This window comes from Drosophila persimilis, unplaced genomic scaffold (assembly GCF_003286085.1).
Source record: "Drosophila persimilis strain 14011-0111.01,24,50 unplaced genomic scaffold, DperRS2 tig00000766-arrow-arrow-pilon, whole genome shotgun sequence".
NCBI classification, from domain to species: domain Eukaryota; kingdom Metazoa; phylum Arthropoda; class Insecta; order Diptera; family Drosophilidae; genus Drosophila; species Drosophila persimilis.
The window spans coordinates 363,604-385,715 of record NW_020825350.1 but is presented as its reverse complement, the minus strand read 5'-3'; the positions used below and the strand labels follow the sequence as shown (position 1 = coordinate 385,715).

Below are 22,112 nucleotides of genomic sequence, written 5' to 3'. Positions count from 1 at the left end.
CTCACTTTTCAGATTTTTTGTATTTCTTCTACATTATCAGATGTATTCATAGTTATATAAAAAAAATAACGCAGCACCTTGCTTCTATTGAATCTCGTACATGCGAGTGCATATAAGACCAGAGCCGATACAATGAGGAACAAGCAATGTACAGACGTTTACAGACGGCGACCACGACGACCGCCCTTCCTGCGGGTGGAATCGGATGGAATTGGAGTGACATCCTCAATGCGGCCGATTTTCATCGACGAGCGGGCCAAAGCGCGCAGAGCGGACTGGGCACCGGGTCCGGGGGTCTTGGTCTTGTTGCCACCAGTAGCGCGCAGCTTGATGTTCAGGGCAGTGATCCCAAGTAACTTGCACTTCTCAGCAACGTCCTAAAAAGGAAAGAAAGGCTGATTAGAAGGGTATTTCTTTTGAATTGTGGGCAATAATTACCTGAGCAGCCAACATAGCGGCGTAGGGAGACGCCTCGTCGCGATCAGCTTTGACCTTCATGCCGCCGGTGACGCGGGCAATGGTTTCGCGCCCGGACAAGTCCGTAACGTGCACAAATGTGTCGTTGAAGCTGGCATAGATGTGGGCCACTCCGAAGACGATCTCACCGTCGCGCACCTGGGGTCCCAGCGAGACCTGCACTTCCTCCTTCTGAACTTTAGCCTTTCTGGGAGCCATTCTGCAGTGTGTGGTCGATCAGCAGCTGTTGAGGAGAAGTAAATGCGAAACACACAGTTCAGTTGTCTGCTTTTAGGTCACTATGCGGCGATGTCACTAGCAAAACAACAACAAAAATTCGGCACCATAACAAACATATAACAAAATAATTTGGCGGCATCGACCCTGCCCAATGGCATTTTGTCAGTTTTGAATTTAAGTTTGCATAGTCAATCGTTAGCACTAGTTGCTGCATATTGCCGTTTGTGCCGATCAGTTCGAAAACCGTATTATTTTTATTAATGTAAGAGGGAGAGAATCACAAACGAACCAAATGCGTTAACCGGATACGAAAAAAGAAAGCGACAACTTCACAGCTGATTCAGCGATGGAATGGATGTCATGACAGGGCTGCATTTCAGGGCTGCAACTTCTATCGGTGGCTGGTGCAAAATACGACAGCCCTGCAAAATATAGCCAAATTTGTAAACATTCGCAAAAATGTTAACAAAAACCAATATTTTACCCCAAATAATGTGTAAAAATTGAATTTACCGCTTACATAAGGTTCTTCAGCTTTATTACAACGTATATATGCATGGAAAATCTATTTTTACATACATAAACGCGATATTTTTGTAGTTTCAATAATGAAAAACACTTCAAAGAATTCGCACCGCTTAGAGACGGCGACCACGACGACCGCCCTTCCTGCGGGTGGAATCGGATGGAATTGGTGTGACATCCTCAATGCGACCAATTTTCATCGACGAGCGGGCCAAAGCACGCAGAGCGGACTGGGCACCGGGTCCGGGGGTCTTGGTCTTGTTGCCACCAGTAGCACGCAGCTTGATGTGCAAGGCAGTAATGCCGAGGGTCTTGCACTTCTCAGCAACATCCTGGGAAGACAAACACGCGCTTAGATTTGGGTTGCACTTGATTTAGATTGACACTAACCTGAGCAGCCAACATAGCGGCGTAGGGAGAAGCCTCGTCACGATCAGCCTTGACCTTCATGCCGCCGGTGACGCGGGCAATGGTTTCGCGCCCGGACAAGTCCGTAACGTGGACAAAGGTGTCGTTGAAGCTGGCATAGATATGGGCCACTCCGAAGACGATCTCACCGTCGCGCACCTGGGGTCCCAACGAGACCTGCACTTCCTCCTTCTGAACTTTAGCCTTTCTGGGAGCCATTGTGAAGTTGTAAGTCGATCAGTAGCTGCATGGAAAGTATAATGGAATGCAAATGTTTTTATAAATGGGTCTGACATAGATCACAAACAAAACAAAAAAAAAATTTCACAACAAAAATTAACCAAATACGTTCATGCTGGGCATTTTGGGTTGGTTTTTCATTAGGGCCACCAAGGAGCCGCCACCGGCACATATTAATTGAGCCTTAAGCGGCTTTAAAGTGCAATTTTTTACAAAAAATTGGTAGAAAAAACATTAAACAAACCACTTGCGTGAACCGGATATCAAAAAAGGAAGCTGTCGTAGCTGTCAGAAATCCAGGGTTGATTTTCAGTCACATAGGTATGGGTAGAAGGCCCGCCCAGCTCATGGTTGCATTTTACTATCGAACATATTTAATCCACACAATATCTGCAATAGTATCGATATGAACCGCAACTCTTACTTTCGATAGATATTTTCCATTATCACAAGACTCAAAAAAACAAAACAATACAAATTAAGTCTTAGCCTGGACAACGGCCTGCCTCCGTGCGTGGAAAAATAATAAAATAAAAAAGCATAAGTATAATGTCGTGGGTTGCCGACTACGAATATACATGGGCAGAGAGGATTTCCATGCGGGCCCTTAGGACCTGTGGCCACATACCGAAACACGTCGCCTTCGTCATGGACGGCAATCGTAGATTTGCCCGCTCTCAGCAGATAGATAAGATAGAGGGACACTCGCGTGGCTTCTCGAAGTTAGCGGACTGCCTCCGCTGGTGCCTGGACCTGGGAATAAACGAGGTGACCACTTTTGCCTTCAGCATCGAGAACTTTAAGCGGTCCAGCGAAGAGGTCGAGGGCCTGTTCAACCTTGCTCGGGACAAGTTTGCAAAGCTGCTGAAGGAGACTGACCGTCTGAACCAGCACGGGATTCGTATCCGGGTGATCGGCAACATTGGACTGCTGCCGCTGGACCTGCAGGAACTCGTTGCCACTGCCATGCTGAGTACGGAGGTCAACGACAAGCTCTTTCTGAACGTAGCCTTTTCCTACACCTCTCGCGACGAGATCACCCAGGCGCTGGAGACGGTGCTACAGCAGGGCAATAGTTTCATCAGCGGGAGTAACATAAGCGAGCGCCTCCTGGAGGAATGTATGTACACGCGGCACTCTCCTGCCCCGGATCTGATCTTTCGGACCTCGGGCGAGACCAGGCTGAGTGATTTCATGATGTGGCAGGTGGGTAAAAGTCACAGTACCAGACTATTGCATCAGCATTCATTGGGTTCACTGTTTCAGCTAAGCGGATCGGTTCTGTACTTCAGCAATGTCCTGTGGCCGCAGATAACGTTCTGGAACTTTTTGGCCAGCATCCTAGCCTACCAGCGGGACAGATACCGGCTGGAAAAGTTTAGGCGGGCGGAACAAATTCAGAGCGCACAATTAGCCAGGACGAGCGACTTCCACAGCGAGCGGGTGCAGCAGTTTCTGCAAAGCATGGATGAGGATCGGCGAAAACTGCTTGTCCGGCTGGCCTCCAGCAAAATGTGTTAGATAATTGTACATAAACTAATAAAAAATATTGAAATGCCACACATATTGTTTTTATTTTGAACAACGAGGTTGCCACTGCTCTGCGATAGTCCGTGGGGACTTACTATCGCGGTGTAGCAGATGGTGTATAGTATCGATAGTAGCAACGATTGTTTTACAACTCAACTTGCTGCTACAAACGCGTTTTTTTTTGTTGTACAAATCTAAAAACACGAATAGAATTAGTTTTGAGCGTTTTGAGAATTGTTACCACCTCCGTACGCTTTAGATAGTTTTAATATAACTTTCTAGTGAAAGATTGAAAAATAATTAATACCTCGCCAATCCACGGGCGTGAGCGTAACGACGACGGGAGAGTACAAAAAAAAAAACCGAAGAGGTAACGAGCAAATCGGACGAAAAAAAGCATAAAACCAAATACCAATATAAGCGTACGCATACATGCAACAAAAGTCATCAAGTCGAGTTTAAAAGAGCTGCGAAAATTTCGCAAAGTGCAACCACGGGAAAAAAGGTAAGTCAAATGCATTTCTTGTATGTGCGGCTGTTCTCGGCCTTTACTCTCTCAGTGGTGCTCTCGTCTACTCTATCCCTTTCTCGCTCAGACCATGCATTTTGCCGTAGCGATGCTGTATTGATTTTTTCTCCGTGGTGGGTGGGTTCGGGATGCGGTCAACCTGAGCCACACGCTTTCCTTGCCAGCGAATCAATTTTGGGCAGAGTTGCGTTTCATCCGCTGCATCTTCCTAATCATATTTGTGCTCAGGCTCAGGCAGGAATAGAGAGAGAGAAAAACAGAGATGGATGGCATGCAAGAGTGCTGATGGCTGAACAGTTATAAAAGTGCAAAGTCGCACTCTCTCTTTAATTCCGTTACTTCTCTCTCTCTCCCACTCTCACGCTGTGTGGTTTGTGTTGTGTGTGTGTGTGTGCGTGCGTACGTGCGTGCGTGTGTGTCGTGTGAGCGGGTGCTTGTGTGTTTATTTTACTTTACTCTTCCTCTCTCTCTGTTTTTTCCCGTTTTACTAGCAACAGGAGCAGACGCACCATCATTCACAAATCGATCGCAAAAGCCGAGCATAACAGACAGACATGTATGCCGGAGCATATGCACCCAACACTGGCGGCGTACAGCAGCACACAGGAGGCGGCTACTACGGCAATGGGGCCGTGGCTGGTGCTGGCGGCAATGGTCAGCGTCGCGACCGTCTTTGCTATCCACGCAACAATTTTGCCGGCGCTGGCAGCGGGGCCGCTTCGTTGAACGGAGCCGCTGGAGCAGCTGGCGGCATGCACTTTAGCCAGCACTATGGTGTGATGGCCTACGGCATACAGAGCGGCATCAGTATGGGTGGCGGTGGTGCCGGGACCGGAGGCAATCCGTATCGCGGCGGAAACACCGTACAGAATGGCGGTGCCTTTGGCAATGGAGTGGCTGGCGGTGGCGCCAGCTTCCAAGGCGGACTGCACGGAAAGAGTCCCAGCTACACACAACGCTACCAGAAGCCGCACAACGGAGGCCTCGGCAACGGGGGCGGCGGCGGTGGTGGCTATCAGGCCGGCGGCTACAACGCCGCGGCGCTGGGCATGCTTTCCAAAGAGGAGCGTGCCGAAATCCAGCGCGAGAAGGCCAAGAATCCGGGCCGCAACCTGGTCAAGCCCAAGTGGGAGCAGCTGCAGCCCTTCCCCAAGAACTTTTATGTCATCCACCCGAATACGTTGAACATGTCGGAGCAGGCCGTGGCCGAGCTGCGTCGCGAGCTGGAGATAACTGTCTCTGGCAATGACCTGCCACACCCGGTGGCCAATTTTGAGGAGTGCTCGCTGCCGGCGCACGTCATAGACGAGATGAAGCGACAGGGCTTTACCAAGCCCACGGCCATCCAGTCCCAAGGCTGGCCCATCGCCCTCAGCGGCCGCGACCTGGTCGGCATTGCTCAGACCGGGTCGGGCAAGACGCTGGCCTACATGCTGCCGGCCATTGTGCACATTGGCAAACAGCCGCCGATACTGCGCGGCGAGGGACCCATCGCCCTGGTGCTGGCACCCACTCGGGAGCTGGCCCAGCAGATCCAGTCGGTGGTGCGTGACTACGGCCACCTCTGCCAGCCGGAGATCCGTCACACTTGCATTTTCGGTGGCTCCTCGAAGGTGCCGCAAGCCCGCGACTTAGAGCGCGGCGTCGAGGTTATTATTGCCACGCCGGGACGGCTGATCGACTTCCTGGAGAACCGCAACACCAACCTGGCCCGCTGCACCTATCTGGTGCTGGACGAGGCCGATCGCATGCTCGACATGGGCTTCGAGCCGCAGATCCGCAAGATAATCGAACAGATCCGCCCCGATCGACAGGTGGTCATGTGGTCTGCCACCTGGCCGAAGGAGGTGCAGGCCCTGGCCGGAGATTTCCTCAACGACTACATCCAGATCAACATTGGGTCGATGAACCTCTCGGCCAACCACAACATTCGCCAGATCGTCGAAATCTGCACGGAGATGGAGAAGCCGCAGCGCATGGTGCGGCTGCTCAAGGAGATCGCTCCGACCAACAATTCGGCCAACAATGGCAGCAAGATCATCATCTTTGTGGAGACCAAGATCAAGGTGGGTTGTGGAAACTTTCGCAAGCTCAAGTACGCGTACAGGCTGTAGGCTAACGTTATTTTCCCTCCTTTCCCGTTTCTGTTCTGTTTAGGTGGAGGACATCTTGCAGATCATCCGCACCGAGGGCTATATTGCCACTTCGATACACGGGGACAAGACACAGAATGAGCGCGACTCGGTGCTGAAGGACTTCCGCAATGGCAAGTCCAACATATTGATTGCCACAGATGTGGCCTCGCGCGGTCTCGATGTCGAGGATCTGCAGTATGTGATCAATTACGATTATCCAAACTCGTCCGAGAACTATGTGCATCGCATCGGACGAACCGGACGCTGCCAGCAGCTGGGCACTGCCTACACCTTTTTCACGCCCGACAACGCGAAGCAGGCCCGTGAGCTCATCTCGGTTTTGGAGGAGGCGGGTCAGACGCCCTCGCAGGCCCTGCTCGATCTCGCCCGCTCGATGCCCAGCTCGGGCAACTATCGTGGCAATAAGCGCTGGAACAGCGCCGGCAACACCGGCGGCGGCGGCGGAGGTGGCAGCTACAACAACGGTGTCTATCAGCAGCGTGGAAATCCGCTCAACTATCAGGCCGGTGGAGGATACAACAACAATCGCGGGGGTGCCGCAACCGGTGGCTACCAGCAGTATGCAGCTGGCGGCAACGGTTACCAGCAGAATGGAATCAGCGCCGGAAACTGGAACCGCATGAACCAGCTGGGACAGGATGGCGGCAGCCGCAACGGGAGCACTTACCGCCCACGCGCCCCCTTCAACAATGGGGGTCCGCGTGCCATTATGGGACATCAGGGCGGTGGCGCCGGTGGTGCAGGAGGGGGCAGCCCACAGCCGCATTTGGGCCAGCAGGGCGGACCCTTCATACAGCAGGCGTACCGCAGTCGCGGCCAGTTCGTACCGCCGAATGCCGCCACCGGAGGCATGCCACCGCGCTTCCAGCAGTTCCCCAAGCGCGATTACCAGCAGCAGGGTGTGCCCCAGCAGCACTACCAGCCGCAGCCGCAGCCGCAGCAGCAGCAGGCGGGCCAGCAACAGCAGAAGTCTTCGAAGGATGAGAAGTATGCACAGCAGCCGGCCACAGTGGCCGGGTCCATGGTACACTATTCGCCCACCAATTCGCCGCCGATTGCGACCGTGACCGCAGCAGCAGCAGCTGTGGCTGGACGCGCCACCGTGTCCGCTGGGCCGGGGGCTGCTTACATGTACGACACCAACGGTGTGCTGACCACCACCGCTGCTCCGGGCACCAATCCGTATGCCAATCAGTTCAGCATGCCGGCCACCTACTATACGGCCCAGCATCACCAGTTCACGGCGACCGTGGCTGGTCCGGGACCGGGTCCGGCGGCTGCCATCGAGCAGGCGGGTCAGCATTAGGACTGCCTTATTATGCAGCCACCCACACAACAGCCGTAAGAATGACACCAATAACAAATAACAGCAGCAGCAGCAGCAGCAACAACAACAACATCAACAACACGGACACAAAATGGCAACAATTACTGAAGGAAGGATAGAAAAAGGAAAAACATTTGCAGGAGGAGCACGAGCACGAGCACTCGCTAATCGCTACTGGCTACTCGCTAATCGCCGCTACTCCACACACACTCGATAGATAGCTCGTTCGATCGGACATTTTGGTTTCGTCTCTCAATCTTAGTTATATTTCATATTCTCTGTTGGCTGTATATACATATGTATATGAGCAAGCGGGATGACAGCAGTGCAGAAGCTGCTGCGGCCACACAACATCAACAAAACACGGGGTAAGAGACCGCGAGTGCAGCCGTACATAGTGCTTTAATAATCGTATACTCTATACATCCCCATTCCATCCATTCCTCTAACCCATTCCAGACAAGGCGCAACAGCAACAGCAACAGCAGCAGCAGCAGCAGAATCTGGAGCAGCACTTCATCATCGCCATCCTCGACCTCCATGATGAGGTAACGAATCAAAAGAAAAACAAAAAGAACGTTGATAGTTATTAGTTATAGTTTCCCACTCTCGCATGTCCGGTTTTTTACTTTTCGGAACGCACAGCAGTCGCGAATCTAAAATGTAATCAAAATTGTTTCATATGTTTTGTTTTTTAATGTGTAAACCAAAACCAAACCTACACAAACTCACAGACAAACACACACCAACACACACAAACACCGTTATACCGTTATACCGTTGATAACAAAAGTGATATTCATGTTTAATCATGTACAAAAAACCACAAGAAAGTAACTTTTTTTGTTACTTTTCAATGTAATATACGTTGGAAGGGGACTTCCCTTTCAACAAAGCCACTTGGTTGGTAGGAAAATAACGGTTTACTTGAAAAACAACAACAACAACACACACACAAAAACACCGAAATTTGCAACAAACAGACACACAATTACAACAAAATGAAAACCGATCGAATAATTCGACCAAAGAATGCAAGGTATAAGGAATATTTTGTCCTAAAAATTCAATAATAATAATGAAATGAAATGAAAAACCCCAAAAGAAAATAGTTCCAATTTTGGGCAAAGTTTGAGGACAGGCAGCGCTGCTTTGGTAAAAACAAAAACAAAACAGTATGTAGAAATGGATAAAACAAAATCGAAAGAAACACATACACACATATACATAGACACACACACACAACACACAACACACAACACACAACATACAACATACATGTACACGAACACCAAAGCCAACACGCACGCGTATTACGGTTATCGTTTAGTTCCCGTTTTAAAGGCATATCATATGAAGAAATACCATATGCCCATGCCGCCCCCATTCAAGCTTGATTTAATATGAAGATTGCAATACAACAAAAACGCTCATTTTTGAAACGAATTCGATTGTCCAACCAAACCCAAATCCAATCCCAATCCCAATCCCACAACCAGAACCAGACCCAACCCCCAAATACTTCCTACAGAACATTCGCCTAAATTAATGATGTTTTTTCAAAAGTTCTATGCAAATACTTGACAAAAAAAAACTACTAAGAAGCAAGAAGAAATTCAAATACAAATTTCAATTTCAACTATTCCAAGTTCAACACAAGATTTGAGTCAAAGAACAGGAAAGAACGTATAAAAAGAAAAGACGCCACATTCATCCATAAAGACAAGAAAAGCGAAAACGAAGAAAGTATTCGACGAAGACGAGGACAAAGACAAAGACAAAGAAGAAGAAGAAGAAGAAGAAGTTGTGGAGAATCGAATGAAAATAATGATAATGATAATACAGTACAGCCAACATAATGCATATTCCAGATTATTCAAATTGAATGATTTTCCTTTAGCCAAATTTATTTGATTTGAAATTTTGATTTCGGTTTTCGAGTACGAGTTCGAGTTCGGTTTCGGTTTCGATATCGATTTTTCCTTTCCCGATTTCGATTTCGAAGAAAAAACAGATCATTAAGAGTTTCATTGAAGTAGCAGTAAGAGGCGATAGCACCAGTAATACCAGTAATACCAGTAATACATAGCTAGCAAGAAACCAGAGTGGGCCTTCAGCAGTTGTCGCCTGTCGTCCAGTAATAGATGCTGGCGCCTCGATCATCAGCAGCGTCGCCACACCACAGCACAGCACACCACAGCACACCATTTTCTACCCACAAATCAGTACAAAAGATGACGGAAAGATTTTTTTTTTTCATTTAGCCGTAGGACAGAACAGAAACGAAACAAGGGATTATACAACAACAAAAAAGTAAAAGTAGATTAAATGATATACTACATGCATACATACATACATATGTACATATGTATATTCGTATATATTCGTTAGCCGAACCAAGTTTCCTTGAAACATTTCTCATTTTTAGTCCTCTATATACATGATACGTTTCTGTTTAGTAAATAGCAAAAGGGAAATAAGGGCAACCAGAGAGGGAGGAGGGTTATATACAATATACATTTTACACCTGTATGTACTACTCGTCTGTATCGAATCGTATCGTATGCCAGCACAAGGATCTCTTTGAAAACAACCCACAAACCGTAAAATGGGAAGGAAAACTAGATTTTTTACAAACAATAGATACTTAGGATCGATCGATGGACGACGCACGACGGACGACGGACGGATGGATGGTATAGAAGAGACATTGTTTGGATTATTGATAACGAATCAAATTGTTACCATTAAATTACATTAAATTTCATTTCGTTACGTTGAGTACTGAATACACTTTGGGGTCTTTTTGAGTTACCGTTTTAAAGGGAGTATAGTACCTATAGACAGGGTCCACTAAAATACTATTATTATTATTGTTATTATTCTTTGTATGTAGGGAGGATCCTCGAGGACACATATGCCAGGCGTAAGGAAGGTTTTGTTTTGTATTTTGTATTATTTCTTATTTCTTAATTATTATTTCGATGCAACCGAATTGTGATGATGTGATAGACTTATATAAACAAACAAAAATACAAAAAATACCAATTAATAACCAGTTTAAATGCAGTTTAGCAGAGCAAACCGCTGCAGGAGAATATGAGAATACGAATATGAATATGAATATGAATATGAATATTAATATGGATATATGTTATGTATTTGTATTATTGTCGTTGTCGCTAAATAGACAATGTCTGATGGCTATATATATGTATTATGGATGACTTGAGGCAAACATTCTTTTTTGAAGAAATAAAACTATAGAGCGCGATATTTGTATTGTATTTATCTATAAGTTGTTGTGTACACACTGCGAGACGGGGAAAATCAAACAACAAATGACAAACCACAAACAAACAAAACAAAAAAAAATCGAAAAACACTAAAACACGAAAAAATGAGAAAAAAAAGAGCAAAAGCCGTTGAAACTGATAAAATTTAAGAGAGTTACTAAAACTGAAATCCCCGACTCCCGACTCCCGAGTCCCGATTCCCGATCTCCGACCCCCTACTCCCCCCACCAAAAACAAAACAGAAAACGAAATGAAAAAATAACAAAAACAAAAAGAAAGTTCCAATCCCCAAAATGGATGGGATTTATTGTTGTTGTTATTTCCTTTTTGTATGTTGGGGCACACTCTTCCACCTTGTCTTGATCGCTCTCTCTCTCTCTCTCTCTCTCTCTTCATCTCCCACTTACTCCGTCAGTCTCTCTCTCTCTCTCTCTCTCTCTCGCACTCTCCCAGTCTCCCTAGTCTCTCAATCTTCTTAATGATTTATGTATATATATGTACATATACAAGGACGATCGTGAATCGCAGATCCATATATACATAAATACATACATACATGCATATATTTTTGAAAGTATAGAAATGCAACTTTTGAAAAACATTCAACCAAAAAGTATAAAACAACGTAACTAGAACCAAAAACAAATTGAACTCAATCGCCTGCGTGCCACGTCCTGTCGCGTCGCGTTGCGTACTCGTTTCGCCATGTGTTCAGAAAGCTTTCAGAAAGAAAGCACAGAAACACACAAACACAAAGAAAAACACGAGAAATTAAAAGAAAGACCGTTATTTCGTTAATTTGTTGTACAACTCTGTTTTGGGTTCGCTGAAACGCATACAAATCTAAAATCGTTTCTCCACGCTTATCGTTTAGTTTTTGCGTTGTAGCTGTTTGTTTTTACGTTTACGTTTTCTTGATTTTAGTTTCGGTTCAGATTTCAACCAAAAAAAAATGGAAAAACCAATATATATGTACATATGTGCATGCCTATGCATGCAAGCCAGGGCTGCCAGAGCCAGGGCTAAAAAACAAAAAAAAACAAAAAGTGAATTGCATTTACCGTTACGATGCGGAGGTCGCCGCCAGTCAGTGCGCGTCTCGCACAAGTGCCAAAATGCAAAAGAGAACGTGAACAAACTCTCACACATGCCCACACACAGACGCACACAGACACACACACACACACACAAGAAACATACATACATACATACATAATTACCTAAAAGCATACTTTTAAGCGCCAAAGTCAGGAGTGGCTTGTGAGGGTACTGTACCACATACACTCGATGATTAGCAATGGACGCAAGAGCATTAGAAACTGTTGACAGAACAGTGCTGCTTGTTGCATTGTAAGTTATACAAACATACATACATACATACATACATACATACGTTATATGAAAATTTGTATTCGGCCACAAATTGAATCAAATTGAAGCGGAAAGCTAACAAGTAACGTCAAAGAGTGGAAGTAAAAAGTAAACCAAAACCCATTGTGATACAGCTGCAAAATATTAAGAAAACAAAACACGTTAGAACCTAACGACGATAACAAGATGGTTTTATTGTCATTTACATACTTGTCTTTCGATAGCGATTCGAAAAAGGAAGCAACCTACTAAGTCGAATCTATTATGAATTCAATCAAAAAACAACAACAAAAAGAACAAGAAAGCCAACAATTTATCCAAACTTGTTAAAAACCTAACAAACATAAACAAAAACGAAAACAAAAACAGAAGAAAGCACACACAGATACTCTGTTGATTTCGAATTTCGAACAATGAAAATAATGGTATGGAATGCAATGCAATGGAGAGCGCATGCGCGAATTTTTCTAGATTTTCATTTGTTGTGTTGAGCATTGCAAATTTTAGCATCAAGTTGAGGAAAATGCAAACTCTTAGCCATTTTGAGGTAGCGTGCATTTAGAAGATAGCAACCATATTATACACAAACCAAACGAAACACGGAGTACGAGTAATTTCGAAATCGTTAGCTTAAGATTACCACCACATAAGTAGATGCAACATGCAACTGGTGGATCGGTGGACAAGTACTCGATTCTATTTGCAATCGATGCAAACTATACTATGAAGAGCTGAGCAAACATGTTTGAAGTATGTAAATGTTAACAGCTTAGAGTTAAGAATCCACAGAACACAAACACACACACACACTCAGACACACACACCTATACCTACTTATATTTAAACACATTATTATAATAATTATAACAAGAAAACATATATGTATGCATATATATGTACGAGTATGTATGTATTTTATGCAATTCAATGCATATTCGCAAACAGTTGATTCGCCCGCCTCGCCTCGCCTCGCCTCGAATTCGATTTGGAATTTTGCGAGCAGCATACCGGAAGCGGAGACAAGGAGAAACTACTGAAGAAGCCTAAATTGTAATCAATTTATCTTATGTACTAGTTATTAGGCAACACGAACACGTACACCCAGCCACGTACCCTGCCCAAGTCCCATGTCCCAAGTCCCCAGTCCCCAGCCAACAACCAAGCGCCTTTCCCCTAGCCTCCCCCATCCCCACCAGTCGACTAATGTTGAACACAAAAACGTATAAAATGCATCAATATGAATATGTAACGATCATGTTTACAGCAAGCAAAATGGATATCTTCTTTGTAATAAACAAAAAAACAAACAAAAAAATATCACTTTTAAAACCACAGATTTATTCAATTTTATTTTATATGCGGTTGGTTATTATTATAAATGCTTCCAGATCTATAATTATTCGAAGCCAGCAAGTCCTAGATGCGCACAGTTCAAAAGGTATTGCACGAGAGCCCGAGAATGCAAAGACATTATATGGCCAGCTCCTACAACAAGTACACAGTCTTTGGTAATGTGCAGCCGATCGCAGTCTCCGATCCCAGAAAATATACTTCAAATATGTTATACTCTTCATGTCCAAGACACAAAATTTGCAATTGTATTACTCGTCATTCCGGTTTGAATTATTCGTTCATGCGAGGAGTCCGACTTATTTGTTTGTTTGTTGTAGAATTCTGGGACCGACTCAGCTGCCAGACGAGCTGAACGGTCAGAGACGAAGCATATGTAGGTGAAAAGAGAAAAGAGATACCCCGCTCAGAGGGCGTGCGTTATGGAAAACCTAATGCAACATCTTGGTATTGTACATATATTCTTGGGTGCTACACTACCCCTACCATATAGCTTTGCAGCACCATCTGGTAGTCCTGGTGGGACTTAATGCCATTTTGTACAACAAAAATTGGCTGGTTAATGTACCAATAATGTATAAAGTATGATTGTAATTATTTTAAACAGAATAAGCCTCATATGTTAATAAAATATTATTTTTAATTTAGACTAATTCCCTTCGCTTGCAACACCAACACCAGAACCCAACAGAATTTGCTGCAACATCTCCCCCAGAAGTCTTCGGCTCACGTCTTCTGTGCTAGCGAACGCGTATGATTGGGATACGGTTTGACGGAGAATAATTCCAGTTGGACGTGACTGCTTTTTGGTGCGAGTCGCTAAGCTTCGACGCCCCCTATCATAATAATATAAAATATAAATGCATCATTGGCGCTCACCAGCACTCGAAGACATGACACTGTAAAGTCGTTGGGTTGGCGTGATGTTGACTACGCCTCGTATATACAGGATTATTTGGATTTTTGTTTATTAGAAATGAATAAAAAATGTTTTTTTAATTATTCGGAAAAGATAGGAAGATATACTAGTTCTAATCTCGTTCTAGTTAAAAATTAATATGTGTATGCATTTGTGTGTCCGAAATAGAACTTGATCTTCCCGCGGTGTGGTTTCTTGTTCGCTCATCCAGTTACGAGCACTAGGCACTAAGTTCACACTTTCTTTCCCATGAAGAATTTGTAGGGCATCGGTTCATCTGCTCTTTAAAGGGCATCTGTGTGTGGTGGTATAGGAGACCCGTCAGCTTCCGGAAATCCGCTAAGGGGACGCAGCTGCAGGATAGACAGAACTCTATTAGATTTACACTAGAAGCATCTTGTAGTCTTTACACACTATTATTAATATGTTTGATTTAATATTTTTGCTCCCTTTCCCTCAGCCATAATTATTACATTACCCTCAATAAGCGGTGAAAGTTGACACGTTAGGCAGATCAGGGATAGAATATTCGGAAATTCGAACAAATGCAACCACAACTAAACTTTTAGTTTGACTGAAATAAAAAATAAACATGCATATAGAAGTGTTTATTTTACTAAGAGTCCTTGTATTAGACATTACCTTGCTTTTGGAATCATTTTCGACATTATTTTTCGAAAGCAATCCGCTGTGACCATGTATCAGACATTAACTTGGTTTTGGAATCATTTTCGGCAGTATTCAGCAATACCAACACTTTTTTGGCAACCTCTTTCGGATTGGCCGTTTTGCAATCGCTTAGAGCGATTACCAAGCGCTTCACCTGCAAACATACCCCTCTTTGGTTTTCTTTCGCCGTGGCCGTTCGAATTCACGGGTCCTGGATTATTCGAGATCAACCCGCCGTAGCCGTAGCCGTTCGAATCGGAGGTATTCATCTGATTGGAGCGCAAATTAAAATTATCAGTATTGAAACTGTCATTAAAGCTGGGTCCATTTCGACCAAAGTTTTCAATATGAACATGATTATTTGGCCAAGCCGCGATTTTCCGATCCGACGAGTGCGTTGTTTTTTGTGAATGGTCATTTCGTTTTTGCGTACCTTAATGTCGATGTATTAATCTGCGAAAAGAATTATTTAATATAAGCATACAAGCTTCGGAGTGTGTTTAATTTTATATAGCGAAAACAAATATAAAATTGGCTTACCCAAGCTCTGCAGTATGATTTTTGAATTGATCTTCGTCATTTTGTTACAAAACTCAGTCTTATGAAGCGTCAGAGATTTAGGTTAGACTATTTATTCTTTTCTGCAAAGAGAGAAACAGATAGATAGCATGAGGGGAGAAAACTAAAAAATTAGTCATGTTTTCCAGCACACACAGACGACCAGTAAAATTTCATTTGAAAATCGATCATTTCTGCGTAGGCGCTGCTACAGATCAACGGGCAAGCCAAATATATCTCGCGCTATCACTGCATTCTTCTCCCATAAGGCTTACTTTGTACATCCAGTTAGTCAGCTAGCAAAGTCAAAGTCTCTAGCTAAACATCGATATTCGTCCCAAGCAATCGATGTTTACTAAAACTATAAAGAAATCGATGCATCGATAGTGGCATCGATGTTTCACCACCTCTATTTGTGAACGACAAATCCAACACTAAGAGAAATGGTGTAAAAAAATTTTTCGGCAAAATTTGAAGCATAGAAATATTGTAGATTCGGAAGTGACTCGCGAAAATGAGCCACGCGATGCCATCAATGTTTCCCCTGCATCCCAAAATCGATGAGCAATTGGCTTTGGCTTTTTCCGCCAACGAAGATGAGGAAGAGCAGCACATTCAGAAGGTCCAGAATGCCTTTCTGTACTATGGGTGAGTTTTTGCCTTTATGGCTGTCAGTGAAATGGTCTCCGGCCAACTGTAATTGAATGCTGATCGAGAGAAGTTGGGTCGGGGTGAAGAAGCGCTGTGACATGTGCAGACAAGTCCGCCGGCACATCAACAAATTACCGTAGTTTTGCGCTGTGTGTGGGTGAATTTTTGAGCGTTCGTGCGTGCGTGTGTGTGTGTACATGATAAGCAGCCTGCATGTCTGTTCTTGTACGGGACATGCAGTTGTCGCAACATGATTCGTACCACCAAACACACGGCGTCAATGACTGATAATGAAAATCAATTAATTTATCTGCCACTCATCCGCACCCCGTATCCACAGACCATATGCATGCCAGCGGCTGAGAAGAACTCTGGATTACCTCAACAGCCTGCCAGCCGATGATCAGCGTCTGCTCTCCAAATACCGGGCCCATCTGGACTGTGTGCGCACGTGCATTGATCGCAACCAGGCCGTCATCCGACAGATTCTGCGCGAACGGCTCCTCTATCCGGCGGATGGCTCAAGCAGCCCCACATCAGAGGGGGACAGCGAGTTTGATGAGCCGCCAGCCCACGTTCGACATGGCGACATGGACCAGGTAGCCACCCAGCGAGCAGGATTTGGGCTTAAGCTCGAAGACGCTTTCATTTCCATTCTCTCTGCCTTTTACTCCTTTACTCTGCTACTGTCCTCTGCTCTCTTCCTCTGACCCTCCGATCCTCTGAAACTACTGCTAATCTATAACTCAATACGAAACAAAATCTTTACATGTGCATATTTGCATCTCTCCTAAATCTATCCCCGAATGATATGGTCCCTCCTGATCCCGAATCTGAAACGCAGTATGATTTTGTTCTTGACGATGCTGATGTTGAACCTCTGAAAATTTTAAAGGCCCAGTCGACATTGAAGTTGATTGCGCGTGACTGGAGCACGGACGGGGCACTGGAGCGCGAGCAATCCTACAAGCCGATCATTGACAGCATCATGGAGTACTATAAGCCGAGCGACTAGTGAGTAATCCATCCGCCATCATACTCCCAACCCATTATTCATCTCTCTGCTATTTGTATGCACAGCGAGCTGAACGAGATTAAGATTCTGGTGCCAGGAGCTGGCCTGGGACGGCTTACCTACGAGCTGGCCTGCCTGGGCTACTCATGCGAGGGCAATGAGTTCTCCTACTTCATGTTGATTGCCTCTAACTTTGTCCTGAATTTGTGAGTACCATTTTCACAGTCACTACCCACACATATATAGTATTTAACTGGATCTCCATCTCCATTGGATCTCTCCATAGATGCGACTATGAGAACAAGTATGTGCTGTACCCGTGGGTGCATCAGTATGTGAACAACCTCAGACGCGAGGATCAGGTGGCGGCTGTGCGATTTCCCGACGTTTGCCCCCTGAAGAATCCACCCAAGGGCAATATAGAGATGGCGGCTGGAGACTTTCTCGAGGTCTATAAGACACCGCACAGCTACAACTGTGTGGCCACGTGCTTCTTCATTGATTGTGCAAACAATGTCATCGACTTTATACGAACCATCTACAAGTAAATACGCCTTCTGCTAGCCTCATTTCACATTCTGATGAAATTCTCCTCCTCCTCTCTCTGTCTCTCACTTTCGTTTTTGCAGAATCCTCGTTCCCGGCGGCATCTGGGTGAATCTCGGCCCTTTGCTATACCACTACAGCGATGTTAATGGTCAGAATAGCATCGAGCCAACGTACGAGGATCTGTGCATCATAATTGAGAGTGTGGGCTTTGTGATTGAGTGCTCGCGGTCGGGAATTCGCACTAAATACGCCCAGAATCCGTCATCGATGAAGCAGAGCGAGTATCAGAGCCTGTTCTGGGTCTGTCGCAAGCCGGGCCCCTACGAGGAGCATTGCGGCAAGATGAACTCCAAGTCGAAAGGATCCAAAGAGCCCCATGATCTCATTATGCGCGAGGACAACGACATGGACGACGCAATCATTGCTAATCATTACGATGATGGAAACGCAGACGGAGACGAGGACGCAATTGACGCGCAAAATGAGACTGAGACGGACGACGACACTGTTGCCACAACACCACAAACGTGATACGGCCAATTGTCAATTGGCGATCGAGAAGAATCAGGCTAAATCCCCAAAACCAAAACCGAAACCTAGTTCGAAACCCACCTACAGATGCCATAGCCAAAACGTCACAGACGATAGACAGACACTCTTTCCGTCGTCAATCGAAACGACAGACAAAGGAGGTTCCAATAAAGGTTTAATGTATTTCTATATATCTTTTGTTCACATGGTGATATCTCTGTCTAATTGGCGTCATTGCCAAAGTTGCGCCAGTTCTCGGCACGCCGCTGGCAGCGTGGGTCCAGATGGCGATGCTTGATCTCCGCATAGATCTTCTCAAAGTGCGGCGTTGCCCGGCGCACACTTTCCGCCAGCAGCTCGAACCAAATGGCCTCGCTGAGGTCGTTGCTCTGGCACATGGAGACGCGCGTCGTGCTGAATACCCGCTCGCGGAACTGGCGTACCAGCTCGCCCAGGCAGGCATGGTGGGCCGTTGCCCCGTTGCCGTATACCTCGGGCAGCAAGAAGCTGTTCAGGCATCGGGCCTCGCCGCGGCCCCGATAGATGTGCAATCCGGTGCTGCCAAACAGATGGACCAACTGCTTATCGAGTCGCTCCCGCTGGCGGGGCTCAAAGTGCTGGCGATGTGCGCGTGTGCGCACGAACATCACATGGGGCAGGTAGTCGCGGACGTAGCCCTTGCAGGGTGTGCGCGGGCGCAGGCGCAGGGCGGTATGCAGCAAATGCAGCTGCTCGAGACTCACTTCGTCGATGGCCAGCAGCAGGATGTGGCAGATGGTGAGCATTTGCGACATGGGGGCCAGAGAGTGCAGCTCCAGGTAGTCCGCCTCCTTCCCGTTGGCAGCCAGCAGCGGCGGCGTGTCCAGCAGAATGAAACGTTCCCTGGTGATGAAGAACTGCAGCGCCTCAGTGCGCGGGCGCAGGATGCTCTTCTGGTTCTGCCCGGAGGAGGGCTTGTGCTTGAGCCTTGTGTGGAATGTGCACTCGTCTGCCTCTGGGCCGAACAGGTGCTGGTAGTAGTCGTAGTCCAGGGGCCGCTCGGCAGCCAGCAGATTGAGCAGTGTGGACTTGCCCACACCCTGGCCACCTAGGACACCTATCACAGTGAAGTCCGTGTTTGTCTTGTGGAAGAGCTTGCGGGCATTGGCGTTGAACACCCCGTTTGACACTATTAGAGGGGTGGTGCGCGTCATTCGTGGCGGCTGAAGATCTTGAGCTGGCAGGAGGGCTGCTCCCGATCCGGAGCCCGAGCTGGTCTTGTCCCGGTCATTGGACGGGCCACTGGCAAGGGCTGCGCAAACTGATGTGGAGTGTACTGAGGCTACTGACGGCGGCATGCATCCGGCTGGATGGTACCCAGATGCAGCAGCACTACCGCCCGAGGGTTTGCATTTTTCGGAGCGCCCATCGCTGCAGCGATTAACGATGAGCGTCTTGGGGAAGCAGGACAGATCTTGGTTGCTGCTACCGCTGCAAGGATCCGACACGATGTCCTTCTTGAGTAGTATTTTCGGCTGGACGCAGCGTGGATCCTCCCGTCGAGCAATGGTGACCGGTGCTGTCTGTCCTGCACCCTGCATCGGACGATGATCATCCCGCTTCTTATTCCGGTAACGCCGGCGGGCGTCAGACATTACAAATTATATGTTAAAAAGGAAGTTTCTTTCAAACTGTGCACGTTCAGCCCCAGTTGGCAGTTTTCAAACAGCTGGTCTGACAATGGGACAATATCGATAGGCGTTCGGGTCAGCTGGAGAGCTCGAGCAGTGCTGTAAAGTGGACCTTTGTCATGTGGCATTCACCAGCACTGCAGAGCAGGCGTGCACAGGAATATAAATATTTATTAAGCCGCCTCTTAGCATGCCAATTGTTGTGATTACGGGCTTGCCGGCCAGCGGCAAATCCACGAGAGCCCGCCAGCTTCAGGAGCACCTCGCCGGCCTGGGGAAGAAGGTATATCTAATCAGCGAGAACGAGGCGGTACCCAAAGCTTTGTTCGAGAAGAACTCCTTTTTTGGAGACTCGCAAAAGGAGAAGGTGGTGCGCAGCGACCTCAAGTCGGAAGCGTTGCGGCACCTCAACAAGGAGGATGTTGTCATTCTGGACGCTGGAAACTACATAAAGGGTGAGAGCGCAAAAGGCATATGCTTCATTTTCCTTAACCTGATCGATTCGATCCCCCGCAGGCTATCGCTATGAGTTGTACTGTATAACAAAGTCGGCGCGGACCACGCAGTGCACACTTTTCTGCTGCATATCCCAGGAGCAGGCATGGTCATTTAACGAACAACGCCAGGAGCCGGACGAGCTTCCAGGCGACGGGCAGACGACGCAGCTGCTTAACAACTCGAATGTGCCATACACCCGCGAGATCTTCGATGCACTATGCATGCGCTACGAAGAGCCCCACAGCAATAGCCGCTGGGACTGTCCGCTCACAGTGGCCCTACCCGAAGACAGGCTCGACGTGGAGGGCATCTACAGGGCCCTGTACGAGACGCAGCCTCTGCCGCCCAACCAGAGCACCCAAAACGTAGGTCACCCCTTGTTAATAATCCACAAACCCATGCAAGTCTAATCACAGTCATTCTCTCCGCCATTCAGCCGCCTCTCTGCGCCACAAACTACCTCTTTGAACTGGACAACATCATGCAGACAATCATCAAGGAGATCCTGGGCGCCATTAAGATCAAGGCCTTTGGCCAGCTGCGCATCGAGGGCAGCACCAGCCCCGTCAAGGTGACCACCACGATGAACGCCATTCAGCTGAACCGCCTGCGGCAGAAGTTCATTACGAGCAGGTGCCGGGCCTCCCAGACGGCAGCCACTCCGTTGGCTCAGGTGCCCCAGATGTTTGTCCAGTTCATCAATGCCAACACAATTGGCTGCTAGGCTTCGCAATTTAACCTGAGATATTCGTGCTGTTTTCTTCCTTTTTTCCCCTAATTTCTAATTTCTTAAATAAACTACAGAAATGTTATATCGTAGAAACTTGTAACCCTTTTGATACCATTTTCATGTGTAATGTCTGATAGGAATCCCACTTGAATTCGTTTAAAACATATGTCGTTTACTTATTATTTGTTTGATGTCAGGAATTTCATATAAAGCTAAGTCTAAGACGAGATCTTAATAGTGTTAGCTGCCAGGAGCTGCCGTCTGTAGAGTTATTTAAGTATGTTTACACACATATGTATTTTATGTACATTTGTTTTAAGGCTAGATTATTAGGTTCATGCTGGTTAAAGCACAATAATTTCAGATATTTATTGGTTGTCGGAAGTTTTTTGAGTAATATTGTTGTTTAAATTAAGTGTTTGGATGTAATGGTACATTGCATGAACCGTTTAGGGTCTTATACTCGGATTATGATTCCCTCTACCGTATAATATCTACAACTAATTCCCCTCCTCTTCTTAAATCACTAATATTGGCATATCTTTCTTATTTGAATTTATATTTTGAATGCCTGCTTAGCAAGTCTTTTTTTCCTGGGTTTGCCTGGGATACGCGCGTAACAGCCTTCTCTGGTGTCACACGGGCCTCTTGATGGTGCAGTAATTGCATCGTTCTAGTTGTTGGTCTGTGGAGTTGTACAAAAATCCATTTCAGAAATCCTCCAATGGTCACAAAAGAATCTCAGAAGAAAATCAATCTGCATTTGTACATACGTACAGCTATGCCGTTAATACGCCAGCTATACCTATGATTCCTGATTTTAAGTTTTGACTGTGATGAAATGCTATATCTATATATATGATATAGGGGTCCCATTATCCACGAATGTCTTAT

At 46.3% G+C, this 22,112-nt stretch overlaps 7 protein-coding genes across 9 annotated transcripts; 4 read left to right on the top strand and 3 right to left on the bottom strand.

Moving 5' to 3' along the window:
• Window position 1: 1 nt before the first annotated feature.
• LOC6600426 (40S ribosomal protein S14a) lies at window positions 2-700 on the bottom strand. The gene is made up of 2 exons (XM_002025495.2): window positions 439-700; window positions 2-377 (listed from the first exon to the last, which is right to left on the bottom strand). Exons 1-2 carry the CDS (start codon window positions 673-675, stop codon window positions 159-161), a joined length of 456 nt encoding a protein of 151 aa, XP_002025531.1. The 5' UTR covers window positions 676-700; the 3' UTR covers window positions 2-158.
• A 504-nt stretch (window positions 701-1,204) lies between these two features.
• LOC6600427 (40S ribosomal protein S14a) lies at window positions 1,205-1,873 on the bottom strand. The gene is made up of 2 exons (XM_002025496.2): window positions 1,612-1,873; window positions 1,205-1,553 (listed from the first exon to the last, which is right to left on the bottom strand). Exons 1-2 carry the CDS (start codon window positions 1,846-1,848, stop codon window positions 1,335-1,337), a joined length of 456 nt encoding a protein of 151 aa, XP_002025532.1. The 5' UTR covers window positions 1,849-1,873; the 3' UTR covers window positions 1,205-1,334.
• A 466-nt stretch (window positions 1,874-2,339) lies between these two features.
• LOC6600428 (dehydrodolichyl diphosphate synthase complex subunit DHDDS) lies at window positions 2,340-3,429 on the top strand. Its single transcript, XM_002025497.2, has 2 exons — window positions 2,340-3,075; window positions 3,136-3,429. The coding sequence occupies exons 1-2, from the start codon at window positions 2,419-2,421 to the stop codon at window positions 3,388-3,390; spliced, it is 912 nt and encodes a 303-aa protein (XP_002025533.1). The 5' UTR covers window positions 2,340-2,418; the 3' UTR covers window positions 3,391-3,429.
• Window positions 3,430-3,667: 238 nt separating this feature from the next.
• On the top strand, window positions 3,668-10,470 carry LOC6600430 (ATP-dependent RNA helicase dbp2). Of its 2 annotated transcripts, none has more exons than XM_002025499.2 (4): window positions 3,668-3,904; window positions 4,420-5,994; window positions 6,086-7,779; window positions 7,871-10,470. In XM_002025499.2, exons 2-3 carry the CDS (start codon window positions 4,483-4,485, stop codon window positions 7,388-7,390), a joined length of 2,817 nt encoding a protein of 938 aa, XP_002025535.2. In that variant the 5' UTR covers window positions 3,668-3,904; window positions 4,420-4,482; the 3' UTR covers window positions 7,391-7,779; window positions 7,871-10,470. The 2 variants fall into 2 exon arrangements, with proteins under 2 accessions (XP_002025535.2, XP_026848399.1); XM_026992598.1 differs by lacking the exon at window positions 3,668-3,904 and adding an exon at window positions 4,213-4,298.
• A 5,559-nt stretch (window positions 10,471-16,029) lies between these two features.
• Window positions 16,030-18,511, top strand: LOC6600432 (carnosine N-methyltransferase). 2 transcript variants are annotated; one of them, XM_002025501.2, is made up of 6 exons: window positions 16,030-16,222; window positions 16,566-16,824; window positions 17,121-17,239; window positions 17,306-17,446; window positions 17,527-17,784; window positions 17,870-18,511. In XM_002025501.2, the coding sequence occupies exons 1-6, from the start codon at window positions 16,089-16,091 to the stop codon at window positions 18,318-18,320; spliced, it is 1,362 nt and encodes a 453-aa protein (XP_002025537.1). In that variant the 5' UTR covers window positions 16,030-16,088; the 3' UTR covers window positions 18,321-18,511. The 2 variants fall into 2 exon arrangements, with proteins under 2 accessions (XP_002025537.1, XP_026848412.1); XM_026992611.1 differs by having other exon boundaries at window positions 17,070-17,239.
• Window positions 18,483-19,986, bottom strand: LOC6600433 (protein SMG9). Its single transcript, XM_026992612.1, has one exon. It carries the CDS (start codon window positions 19,952-19,954, stop codon window positions 18,542-18,544), a length of 1,413 nt encoding a protein of 470 aa, XP_026848413.1. The 5' UTR covers window positions 19,955-19,986; the 3' UTR covers window positions 18,483-18,541.
• A 156-nt stretch (window positions 19,987-20,142) lies between these two features.
• LOC6600434 (protein KTI12 homolog) lies at window positions 20,143-21,384 on the top strand. The gene is made up of 3 exons (XM_002025503.2): window positions 20,143-20,445; window positions 20,507-20,853; window positions 20,925-21,384. Exons 1-3 carry the CDS (start codon window positions 20,181-20,183, stop codon window positions 21,210-21,212), a joined length of 900 nt encoding a protein of 299 aa, XP_002025539.1. The 5' UTR covers window positions 20,143-20,180; the 3' UTR covers window positions 21,213-21,384.
• Window positions 21,385-22,112: the final 728 nt, after the last annotated feature.

Coding starts and splice junctions, on each gene's coding strand:
- LOC6600434 (XM_002025503.2), top strand. CDS start 20,181: ATGCCAATTGTTGTGATTACGGGCTTGCCGGCCAGCGGCAAATCCACG. Junction 20,446..20,506: donor CGCTGGAAACTACATAAAGG/GTGAGAGCGCAA, acceptor GATCCCCCGCAG/GCTATCGCTATGAGTTGTAC. Junction 20,854..20,924: donor CCAACCAGAGCACCCAAAAC/GTAGGTCACCCC, acceptor TCCGCCATTCAG/CCGCCTCTCTGCGCCACAAA.
- LOC6600426 (XM_002025495.2), bottom strand. CDS start 675: ATGGCTCCCAGAAAGGCTAAAGTTCAGAAGGAGGAAGTGCAGGTCTCG. Junction 378..438: donor CCGCTATGTTGGCTGCTCAG/GTAATTATTGCC, acceptor TTTCCTTTTTAG/GACGTTGCTGAGAAGTGCAA.
- LOC6600428 (XM_002025497.2), top strand. CDS start 2,419: ATGTCGTGGGTTGCCGACTACGAATATACATGGGCAGAGAGGATTTCC. Junction 3,076..3,135: donor GTGATTTCATGATGTGGCAG/GTGGGTAAAAGT, acceptor TCACTGTTTCAG/CTAAGCGGATCGGTTCTGTA.
- LOC6600427 (XM_002025496.2), bottom strand. CDS start 1,848: ATGGCTCCCAGAAAGGCTAAAGTTCAGAAGGAGGAAGTGCAGGTCTCG. Junction 1,554..1,611: donor CCGCTATGTTGGCTGCTCAG/GTTAGTGTCAAT, acceptor TTGTCTTCCCAG/GATGTTGCTGAGAAGTGCAA.
- LOC6600430 (XM_002025499.2), top strand. CDS start 4,483: ATGTATGCCGGAGCATATGCACCCAACACTGGCGGCGTACAGCAGCAC. Junction 5,995..6,085: donor TTGTGGAGACCAAGATCAAG/GTGGGTTGTGGA, acceptor TGTTCTGTTTAG/GTGGAGGACATCTTGCAGAT.
- LOC6600433 (XM_026992612.1), bottom strand. CDS start 19,954: ATGTCTGACGCCCGCCGGCGTTACCGGAATAAGAAGCGGGATGATCAT.
- LOC6600432 (XM_026992611.1), top strand. CDS start 16,089: ATGAGCCACGCGATGCCATCAATGTTTCCCCTGCATCCCAAAATCGAT. Junction 16,825..17,069: donor GACATGGCGACATGGACCAG/GTAGCCACCCAG, acceptor TCTGAAACGCAG/TATGATTTTGTTCTTGACGA. Junction 17,785..17,869: donor TTTATACGAACCATCTACAA/GTAAATACGCCT, acceptor TCGTTTTTGCAG/AATCCTCGTTCCCGGCGGCA.